Raw genomic sequence first — 11,637 nt, 5'->3', positions numbered from 1 at the left:
TGCAAATAGAAAGTAACATGCAAATAGAAAGTAACTTGCAAATAGAAAGTAACATGCAAGTAGAAAGTAACTTGCAAATAGAAAGTAGCATGCAAGTAGAAAGTAGCATGCAAGTAGATAGTTGCATGCAAGTAGAAAGTAGCATGCAAGTAGAAAGTAGCATACAAATAGAAAGTTACAGAATTGCTGACCCTGGTCCCGTGAGGCAGCTTTACCTAACCAGGCAAGAGCACGCCACCATTATTTCTGTCTTTAATCTTATAATATCTAAACAAAATACTGTTTTCCAAAATTGCTTTAGAAAGATGCTTATTGAATGGAATTTTTACCCTCATAAAGCTGTTTTGTAAAGTGAAAAACAAATAATCCGAGCTAATGTGTATTGAGCATTTACCTTTTAAGTGTTTTCCATATTTTGTAGTGCCTGAGTCCTCACAACCACCATATGAGATAGAACTTTATTATCCCCATTTCTCAGCTGGGGAGAAAGACACAGATCACAATAAAAACAAAACAAAATTTAAACCCAGGCCTGTGCACTTTGCCACTTTGCTCCACCAGATAATTCTAATTGTTGTTGTTAAGCACCACAGAGTCGGTTCCAACTCATAGTGATTCCCTATAGCATTTCTGAAGAGGGGCCAGTAGGTTTGAATCACTGGCCTTGCAGTTAGCAGTCCAGTGCTTATCCTACAGTGTCACACCAGGACTTCAGATATGTCTGGTAGCCGGTACATTTCCCCTGACATTAATCAGGTTCATCCTGGGGGGCGGCTAATCAAGCCCTTTATTCAGAGCAGCTGAAGTGAATGAATTTGGGCCTGGGATATGAGCTGAGAGACCTACAGCAGTGACAACATTCCTCCAAGGCCAAGCCCCAAACTACCTATACTGGCATGGTCAGTGGCCTCACCCTAGACTGATTGAGAATCTCTGGGGTGGAACCTGGGAACCTGCATTTTAACAAACACCCCCAGTGAGAACATACTGGCTGGAATCTCGAGCCTTCCAGGCTCTGTCCTGTGCCTTGGTTCACTCATCACAATAAGCTTCATGGCAGCACCAGCTTGAGAGTGGGGCTGGGATAGAAGTGAGAAATAGGCACACTGGGTTAAAATAACAATGGCACAAGGGCCTACAAAGCCACACCAGTGTCTCTCTCCTTCTCTCTCCTCCCCCCAGGCCCGGGGCTGGCCTTCATCGCTTACCCCAAGGCTGTCACCATGATGCCCCTGTCCCCGCTGTGGGCCACCTTGTTCTTCATGATGCTCATCTTCCTGGGTCTGGACAGCCAGGTAAGGGGTCAGAAGACAAGGACACATAGGGCCAGGACACAGAGATCACCTCTTGGTCTTGACTGCCAGGAAGGACTCTTGTTTTCTTCCCAGCACAGTCTCAGTCCGCTGGACAGGCCCCACAATCACCCCCCACACGGCTGCTCAAGTCCCGGCAGGTCTTCACAAACCCTGTTTTCCTCACCTTGAACTTCACCCCCCAATTCCTCTTTTTAAAAGACATTAGCACATACTTCTATACTGTTAGACTCTGTGTACCCCAGTAGCACTACCTGGCTAAGTAGAAGAAACCTCAGAGTGGGTTCTAGCCCCTGCCCCTACCAAACCACCTTCTTGCTGCCGAGCTTCTTCCCACCAACCCCTGCCTACCACCCCCCTGCCTGGCCTGCTGTCCCAATCCTGACCTCTGGGTCCCCTCACCTAGGCAGGCTGTCTTCCAGGTGCGGAACAGACATATTATTCCAACTATTAGTGTATCCACTCGCATGTTCCTCTTTAACTTCACATCAAAGCACACACTTGCATCTTGTCACGCTTAGGGGCACATCTGGTCTACTCCCTGCGGCCTCCACTTTCGCCTCAGACCCAGAAACTGCCACTCCCGCCCCCCTGCTGTGTTGTGTCAGCTAATAACCTTAAGAGCCCAGAGAACTGTCTCCCAGCCAAAACCACTGGATCCGCTATCAGACTGCAAAGCTTGTGTTAGGCAGAAAAGCCCCAGGAACAAGAATCCCAGTTTTAACCAGATAAGGGACTCGGTCTCCCCCAGGCTTCAAGGCCTCCTCTTCCCTGAGCCTATAGAGGGTGGTGCCCCCACCTATGTATGGCTTTGGACAAGTCACTTAACCCTTGAGTCCTGTGGCCAGCATGTGTGTCAGCTCAGCCAAGTCCAATTTCTTCCTCTGAGTGGGTTTCTGAGAGACGGCTAAGCTGAGCTGCAGAGGCACCGGGTGTTTCTGCTGATAATCTTCTCTCTATTGTCATGGGTGGTAGCTTCCTGAGGGATTGGACGCCTGTACGTGACTGGCTCGCCTTGGCAGAAGCATGGGTGCTGGGGCCTAGGTTCTGCGAGTCTCTGAGCTGTGTCAGAGCAGCATCTTCGGTGTGCAAGGAGGGGAGAGATTTGACAGAGAAGGCAGGGGTCGCTGTGGCCACTCGTGTGCATGCTGCCCTTGCCATGCTCCCAGCCTGGGCTGTGTCCCAGGCCATTGTCACAACCTTATCCCCATTTTGCTGATGAGGACTCTGAGGCTCAGATGCTTAGTGACTTGCTGGGACATGCCCCCAGGTCTGTCTGCCTCTTAATTCATGCACTCGGGTGACTCTTCTGTTTTGATCCTGGATAAGCAGCCTCCCCTGAACCCCACCTCCTGCCCTGCCCTGGGACCTAGAAGAAGGAGAGCCAGAGGCTGAGAGCCTAGCTTTGGAGTCAGACCTGGGTTTGTGCCCCCATGCCACCACTTGCAGCTGTGTAACTTTGGACCACTCACTTCACCTCTCTGTGCTTCAGTCCCTTTGCCTGAACAATGAGGAGGCAGAAGTGAATCAGAAAAGCTTTGGAGCCAAGGAAATGACTCCAGGGAAGGGAGGCCTCCCCACATGCTGCCCAGCAAAGAAATTGTCAACTCCTCTCTCTTCCCTCCCTTCCTCCCTCCCTTCCTCTTCTCTTCCTCCTTCCTTCCATAAGGCTGATAGCGTAGTGGGTAAAACCCGGGTTCTGGAGCCTGGCTCTGTCACATAACTCCCTGTACTTTAGTGTCCTCATTTAGACACCCCTGATGATAGCAACCCCACCACACAGGGAGGAAGTTAACTTACACATGTGACTAGCCTAAGACACGTGACAAACATGTATTTGCTGCTGTACTTATCAGGCATTTCTTGCGGATCTCCTCTGTGCCAGGACACTGGATGTTCAAAACAAAACAGCAACATTGTGTCTAGTAGAACTGTGCTCCAAAGGGTTTTCAGTGGCTGATTTTTGAGAAACAAGTCACTGGCCTTTCTTCAAGGCACCTTTGGGTGAACTCAAACCTAGGACCTTTGACTTAGCAGCTGGGCACTTCATGATGCATCTCATAGGAACTCCAGCACTGGGACACGCGTACCTGATGGAGCCTCTGCCCTGAGGTCTCCTCTTCTTAGAAAGAGACAGCTATAAACCAAGGGCCCCACAGTGAAGGTGTGCTCAGGGCACTGAGGAGGGGGCTGCTTGGTCTGAGTAAGGGACAAAGAGAAGTCATCAGAGAAAAGGTCATGAAGGAGATCTTCCCTAGTGCAGTGTGGACCCAGAGAAGGTGTGCGGGGCTACAGAAACTATAAAGTGTTGGGGTGTTGATGGGTGAGTAGAACTGAATTGGTAAATGTGCCCAGTCCATGACAGGACAGAGGGTTACAGATGTTTTGTAGCTCAGGCTTGGCCACCTGAGCCTGCACAGTTTAGTCAGGGCCCAGAGACCCACATAGTGGAAACATAAGAGCTGGCCGTTGGCCTCCCTCCTGTGTCTGCTGGCTGAGGGGTGCTTCCTCATCAGAAGAAAAGGACAAGGGACCATCATAGTCCTGGAGAGCAAGCAAATTAATATCTCATCCCTGAGGCTTGACCAGAGCCTGTTCCTGCTGATGGAACACTTAGCTTCCTGGGAGTTCCAGAGACTTCTGTCTTGCCTCAAGGGCAGGAGCTGGCTGTCACTGAAATCATCCATCCCAGAATGGGGCCTGGCACATAGGCAGCCACAGGCAGTGTGGAGAGGAGGAGGACTAGATTTGGAGTTGGGAGGCCCCTGTTCAAGTCCTGACTCTGCCACTTGCTGCGTGGTCTTGGGCAGGTGACCTCCCCTCTCTGAGTCTCGGTGCCCTTATCTGTTAAGTTGCAAAGTAGAGCTCAGTTGTGCTTGGAGTGTTTCCACACTTGGGTGGGGATGAGGGCAAGGCCCCTGGGAAGGATCCAGAGGTGGGGTCTTACTGCACATCAGGGCGACTAGGAACAGCTCTTTTCTACTTGTGTAACCTGCCCAGTTTGTGTGCGTGGAAAGCCTCGTGACTGCCGTGGTGGACATGTACCCCAAGGTCTTCCGGAGGGGCTATCGGCGAGAACTGCTCATCCTGGCCCTGTCTGTGGTCTCCTACTTCCTGGGCCTCGTGATGTTAACAGAGGTAAGTGATGTGTGTGGCTTTGAGTCCGGCTCTGGAATTGGCTAGCTGGGGGACCCTGTACAGGTCTAGCACCTTTTCTACCATTCTGTTTCCTCCAGAGCTTGGAAATGGTTCGTCTGCTTCAAGGTGAAACCTGAATGGATTAGAGTTTGTAAAATATGAGTGAACTGGAATAGTAACTGGAATGGTCTCCCTCGTGGAAAACAAGAGCAGCTCGTGTGTTGTATAGCAACCAAGCCTCTTGATTGGACAAGTAGGGCACGTGGGTGCCCTGCACAAAAATGGCGGCTGATCTCAGACTTTAAATGTGTGTGGCTCTCCACCAGGCTCCTAAAAGGGCTCACCACACCCCTTCTAAACTCTTACATTCCAGGGCTTCAACCTTAATTTTTCCTGTTATTATTATTATTCTACTTCACCCGTTTTGTTTTGTTTTTTAATTTTGCTTCATAGGCCATGACTGAACTGGTGGAACTAGTTTGAATCCCTGATTTTCTCATCTTTCTAATGGGTTCTTGTGAGAAATCAGTAAAAATTCTCACGAAGCCCTTAGCTCTTGTATGCGTGAAAGCTCTGTTAAAGGTAGCCGGTTTATTCCAAGAGGGGAATGAATCTCATGGGAGAGACTGTGCCATATGGTAATTGTGAGCATCAGGAACTTCTGATGAAGGGGACCGTGTCAGCTCCCAACCCCTAAGCTCACCAATTGCCACCTAATTGATTCTGACTCATGGTTGCCCCACGTATGCCAGAGGAGAACTATGCTCCACAGGGTTTTCCGAAGTAGATCTCCAGGCCTTTCTTGTGAGGTGTCTGTGGGTGGAATTGAAGCTCTAGCCTTTTTGGTTATCATCCAAACATGTTAACTCTTTGTACCCCTGGGAATAGACTCGGAACTTTCTGGCCCCTAGACTCTTCCTCAGCTCTCTGTGTCTGCAGGGGAAGAGGGTTCTCCATGACACCCACATCCAGAATGTCCAATGAAGCCTCAAGTACCTTGTTGAATGAAACACTGCCTGGTCCTGGGCCAACCTCACTATTGTTGCCACGGTTAAGCCCATTGATGCTGCTGCTTTGCCAATCCATCTCACTAGGGGTCTTCCTCTTTTTCTATGACCCTCCACCTTACCAAACATGATACCCTTCTCCAGTGACCGGTCCCTCCTGACAATATGTCCGAAGTATGAGAGACGAAGTTTGGCCATCCTGGCCTCCAAGGAGCACTCTGGCTGCACTTCTTCCAACAGTTTTTTTGGGAAGCCCATGGCACTTTAAATATTCTCCTCTAACACCATAACTCAAAAGCATCAATTCTTCTACAGTCTTCCTTATTCACTGTCCAGCTTTCACATGCATATAAGGTTATTGAAAATACCATGGCTTGGGTCAGGTGCACCTTAGTCCTCAAGCTGTCATCTTTGCTCTTCAACACTTTCAAAAAGGTCTTGTGCAGCAGATTTGCTCAGTGCAATATGTCGTTTGATTTCTTGACTGCTGCTTCCATGAGTGTTGATAGGTGATCCAAGATGAATGAAATCCTTGACAACTTAAATTTTTCTCCGTTGATAAGAATGTCAAGTACCTTGGGAAGGCAAAATTCAGTCCTTTTCTCTCCACAGTGTGGTGCTGTGGGTTAACGTGCCAGACTGCAAAGCCATTTGAACTGCAAAGTTGGCAGTTCAAGCTCACCAGCTGCTCCTTGGAAACCCTATACAGGGTCACTATGGGTCCGAAGCAACTCAATGGCACTTCGTAACAACAACAGAGACAAGAAGAGGTTTTATAAGAAATGAAGGAACTCAGAACCAATAAAAACAACTGCTGGATTTTAGGTGCCCTAGAATGAAAGGGAAAAAACAACCCGGCGCCGCTCATCAACCACACCTCACACCAAATGGCCCATCTAGAGACTTTTATTCAGGGTAAGGAAGAGGAAGGTGACCTCTGCCAGAGAGAGAAGGCAGGAGGTAGAAGAGAAGTCCTGGTGTGGTACTGTAGGATAAGCACTGGACCACATGGCTAGTTTGAACCACAAGGTTCAAGTCACTAGCTGCTCCTTGGAAACCCTACACAAGGTTGCTATGAGTCAGAACCAACTCAACGGCACTTAACAACAACAACAGCAAGCATTTGGACAGATACCACGTTGTTGAGCCTACTCATCCTCCACTTCTCAGCTCAGATACCCCTCTTTCTAGAAGCCCTCATGCTTTCTTACCCCCTGGTCTGAGCACTTCCTCCCTCACTCCCAAGCATGTTAACTCAAAGCTCAGTTAAGCATCTCCCCCACATTGTAAGGACTGTGGGTCCTGAGGGAGCAGGGCTGGCTCCTGTCTGGCTTGATTCCCTGGGTGCCAGCTCAGAGCCTGGCATAGGGTGAGTGCTCACTGTGCGGTGGCAGATGTTACCCTGCTCTCTGTCACTGTCACACTAAAGCGAGTAATAATCAGCCTGCAAACAAATGAACAGTGTTTCCCTTCTCCACCCCATCTCCCCCCACGCATGGAGAGCAGCACCGCAGAGATGAAGTGCTGGTTAATGATTCAAGGTAGAGTTTTGTCGCATAACAAATTGGGAATTGACCTGATACATTAAAGATTCTCACAGGGACAGGGTTACAGGAGGGGTAAACACAGGGAAAGACATCACCAGCTAGGAGAAGGCTGGTGGGTGGAGGGCACCCCAGTCCACTGAGCCTCGATGCCCACTGTTCACCCAAGGCCTGGAGTCTGTCTGCACGTTAATTAGTAGCCATTTGGGTTTCATGTGCCAGCCTTCTGCCTCTACCAGGAATATCTGTGTGATTACACCAGGGAAGTGGATAGTGACAAATGGGCTGTGTTAGCCTTGGCCTTCACAGAAATTGCTGGCGGGATCTTCTGCCTCATTTATGCACATTTAAAGCTCAGCTTTAGGAGAAAACGAGGCCTTGGATTTCTACATTTCCATCGAGGCATGTAGCCCCTTGATTTAGTAGCAGATAGTCTCAGCCAAATGTTCACCCTGCCTTAGTTTCCTTATCAGAACATATCGGAAAGGACCAACTGAATGGACGTGTGGGAGGCAGCGAGAGCCTGCCACTCGGGAATCACTGTATGTGTGTTTCATCTTCTTGTCTCTTATAATGGACGATGTTCACAAAAGGGGACACTTGGAACAATTAGAGGTGCTCACGGGTCTTAACCTTACCAATGAGCTCAAAACAAAGCCCAGGACTAGTCACAGAGGCACCTCAAACCTGCCCTTGCCCTCACACCCTGAAGATCTACAGTAGCCATCACCAGTTGGAGACCCCAGACCCTCAGAGATCTGTTTTGCTCAATCCTCAGAATAATTTGTTAAAATCATAAAGACACTGGTAGAAAGATTTCTCAGGAACACCTGGATTTCTGGTGTCTCCCAGAAAAGCTAGCGATCTGGCTACACCCAGGCTTGAATCATCCAATACCAATTCACCAGGGTTGTGCGTCTTCTGATAGCCACAGTCCACTCCACTCTCTGGTGACACGTGACTGGCCCCCTTTTCTCATGTGGGCAGTTGAAAAGATAAATGAGGAAGCAGCCAGTCTCAAGAGGCGTGTCCGAGCATAAGAGAAAGAAGCCACCGAGGCTGTGAGAACACAGTCTGTCCTGGAGCACCCATGCTTTGGGCTGGCCTCTTACCCTTGTACTCCCAGCCTGACCCTTCCTTCCGTTTTCCCTGCTCTCATTGTGCCCCTAAGCTCCCTCCTTGTGCTACACAGATTTTCTTGGTAGATACCAATTCCACCCTCTCTACAACAACCAGGCTCCCCTCCTTGGTGACCCCAGATACCAGCCCCTGCCTGCCCAAAGAATCATTCCCATACCACCTGGCCAGCTGAGCTCCCTCTGCACTGAAACCTCACTTCATTCCTACTGTGTGCCAGCCACAGCTGGGGACAGAGTCCCTTCTTCATGGGCCTCACACCCTACGTGACTTAATTTATGTGTGTTGAGCACCTCCTGTGGGCCAGTCCCAAGGCTAAGGCCTGGAGGAACGAGGGGGATTTGTGTGATGGGTCTTCCCCAGCGGAAGCTCAGAACCTACAGAACAGCTGACAGGAGAATGCTTAAAATCCCCCAAAACACCTGAGTCCATAAAGTGTGCTGGGGCAGCCCAAGGGAGGAGTGAGACTGGATGTCAAGGAAGGCTTCTTGGAGGAGATGGCACCTGATTTGAGCTTTGAAGGGGCTTCCCAAGTGATGGGGCACAGGATGTGCAAGGGCGCAGAGGTGGGACTGTCCTGTGGTCTCCAGGAGAGAGCATGCTGAGCCTGGCCTGGGGGGATATGAAGACCCTGACTGGTGGGCTGGAGAAGTCTAAGAATAAATGTACGCTGGAAGAGGTGTCCTTGGATTGGTGTGTGGGAGGCATGGAGAGGGGGAGGCTGGAGGCAGGAGGCAGTCAGGAGACTGTTGGAGGCTGGTTTTCTGTGTAACCTCAGTTTCAGCTCTCTGGTTGAGACAAGAAGAACTTTTCTCAATCCCAGCAAGCCCCAGAGGATGGTGAACTAGCGGGCAGGCCACCCAGGTGTGGAGGGAACAAGATCCTGTCTGTCTGCCCAGTGGAAGTGACCCCAAGAATTTGGCTGTGGTAGCCCACAGGACTGAGCTGAGAGGCCCTCCCTGAGGGCTGCTGGGCTGATCCTGCTCTTCTGTGTGTCCATCTGTCTGTCTGCCCATCTGCCTGCCCTCTAGGGTGGCATGTATATCTTCCAGCTTTTCGACTCCTACGCTGCCAGTGGCATGTGCCTTCTCTTCGTGGCCATCTTCGAGTGTGTCTGCATTGGCTGGGTGTACGGTGAGCAGGCCCATGGGGGCGGGGGGGAGCTTCAGCCCCAGCTCTGGAGTGCGCTGCCTGCCTCTTCCCCATTTGTCAGGAGATATTCCTGCTTTTACACACACACAGTGGAGGGAATCCAAGCCAAGTCCTGCTGCCTTGAGGCTCACTTTCCAGCTCTGGTAGTGTAGCGGTTACGAATTGGGCTGATAACTTCAAGGTTGGCAGTTCAAAACTACCAGCTGTTCTGTGGGAGAAATCTGCTCCCGTAAAGATTTACAGCCTCGGAAACCCTGTGCAGGGTCACTACGAGTCGGAACTGACTGCATGGTACTTAACAACAACAAAGATGGGCTCATGGTCACCAGCCTGGCCCTCAATCTTATCCCTCTGGTCCCCAAACTTAATCCAGGGTGGGTCGCTTGGTGACAGATACTCCTGCAGACCACACTACCCAGACCTTCACCTTCATAACGCTTTTCCTACCCCCTGACCCTCCCATTGCAAAGAGGCTCATCCTCTGCCTTTTTCCCAGAAATCCTCTTGTTTCCTGCGCTTACCTGCCCACTGCTCAGAAGCTCCCACTGCAGTGTACCCTAAAACTTCACACACATGAAAATGGGGCTTCTTAAACTGTACACAATGTCCCCGTTGCAGCTTCTCAGCCTCAGATTGGGGAAAGCAAACTCTCCCAGCATTGCCCTTTAAGATGTGAACAAAATTCCTCTGGTGTGTGTGTGTGTGTCTTGTTCTGAACAGGAAGCAACAGGTTCTATGATAACATCGAAGATATGATTGGCTATCGGCCGTTGTCCCTCATTAAATGGTGCTGGAAGGTCGTGACACCTGGAATCTGTGCGGTAAGGGCCCTGCCTGGGAACCCCTGTCATCCCCCCACCACACATACACCCTGCCATCCACCTATTCTCCACTCCGAGTCCTGTGAGAGCCCACAGCTTACTGAGGCTGGAATGAGGGAACCCCCTATCCCTGGGGTGGCCCCACTCTGCGTATCTGGTGAAAGAGAACAGGCTCTGGGCTTGATGAGGAAGGGACCTCAAACAGACCCTACTTCTGCTACCACCATGCTGTGTGACTGTGAGCAAGTCCTTTCCCTTCTCAGGGTCTTGGTTTCCATACAAGTAGACTGGGCAGCTCAGACCCACCCCTCTGGAATGGAATGTGAGAGAATGCTGTGCTTCATTGTCTACTGTAAAGGCAGCCCACACTCTGCCCCTCAGACTGGGCCTTGGAAGAGCCTTTGTGGACTAATGCTTAATCAAAATAACAAAATAAACCCACCTCTCTTCACAGAATGTCTTCAAACACTGCCCTGAAAAGCAGCTTGGAGACTGGCCCCCAGAAGTTGTTAGGAGAAAATACAGACTCCAGATTGTGAAGAGGCTGGGCGGGGAGGGGGCTTCTGGGAGCAAGTGAGGAGGGGGAATCTCACAGCTTGGAGGGCTCTGCTGCCTGGGCATTTGTCCCAGGATCTGTGGGGTGGGAGCTGCGGTCTTGCTCAGACACACTGGGCAGCACCTTGCCTCCTAAACCCCACCTCCTCCCTGTCCCCAGCTGGCCTGAACTCTGGGTCTGGCCACCCCTGTGACCTTGCCCCCACTTATGTGCAGGGCATCTTCATCTTCTTCCTGGTCAAGTACAAGCCGCTCAAGTACAACAACGTCTACACGTATCCGGCCTGGGGCTACGGCATCGGCTGGCTCATGGCCCTGTCTTCCATGCTCTGCATTCCGCTCTGGATCTTCATCAAGGTGTGGAAGACAGAAGGGACTCTGCCCGAGGTGAGGCAGCCCCGGAAAGAGGGAGGATTGGGGGTGGGGGGACTGGTACCTCTCTGAGCCTCAACTTCCTCATCTGGACAGAGGGGGTGATGAAAACACTCTCCATACCTGTTTCACAGGGAAGTGGCGGCAGGCCTTCATGATTACAATTGTGTTGTAGGCGGCTCCTTTTGCTTCTGTCAGGCCTAGGGGTGAGCCGGTTCTGATGCGCACACCCTCAGTTTCCTCTTCTGTAAAATGGGAATAAGGAGCTCTGGTAGCGTAGTGGTTATGAATTGGGCTGCTAATCTCACGGTCAGCAGTTTGAAACTACCAACTTTTCCATGAAAGAAAGATAAGGCTGTATAGGGTTTCCAAGGAGCAGCTGGTGAACTTGAACCACCGACCTTGCAGTTCAAATGGCTTTGCAGTCAGGTGCACTAACCCACAGTGCCACACACTATGAATCAGGCTGCTAATCTCACAGTCAGCAGATCGAAACTATTAGTGGTTCCATTGGAGAAATCCTTGGCTTACTGCTCCTTTAAAGATTTATAGCCTCAGAAACCCTATACAGGGTCGCTATGAGTCAGAACTGACTCCA

The 11,637-nt window shown here is 50.6% G+C and overlaps 1 protein-coding gene across 1 annotated transcript in view; it reads left to right on the top strand.

Annotated features, from left to right (window-relative positions):
* SLC6A11 (solute carrier family 6 (neurotransmitter transporter), member 11) overlaps nucleotides 1-11,637 on the top strand; it is a 177,805-nt gene that overhangs the window by 164,947 nt on the left and 1,221 nt on the right. The window contains exons 9-13 of the mRNA XM_006872183.1: nucleotides 1,183-1,295; nucleotides 4,314-4,451; nucleotides 9,171-9,273; nucleotides 10,012-10,112; nucleotides 10,884-11,054. Coding sequence (XP_006872245.1) covers nucleotides 1,183-1,295; nucleotides 4,314-4,451; nucleotides 9,171-9,273; nucleotides 10,012-10,112; nucleotides 10,884-11,054 — 626 coding nt within the window. The remainder of the gene's footprint in view (nucleotides 1-1,182; nucleotides 1,296-4,313; nucleotides 4,452-9,170; nucleotides 9,274-10,011; nucleotides 10,113-10,883; nucleotides 11,055-11,637) is intronic.

Source organism: Chrysochloris asiatica, unplaced genomic scaffold, assembly GCF_000296735.1.
Source record: "Chrysochloris asiatica unplaced genomic scaffold, ChrAsi1.0 scaffold00186, whole genome shotgun sequence".
Taxonomy (NCBI): domain Eukaryota; kingdom Metazoa; phylum Chordata; class Mammalia; order Afrosoricida; family Chrysochloridae; genus Chrysochloris; species Chrysochloris asiatica.
This window is presented reverse-complemented; position numbering and strand designations above follow the sequence as displayed.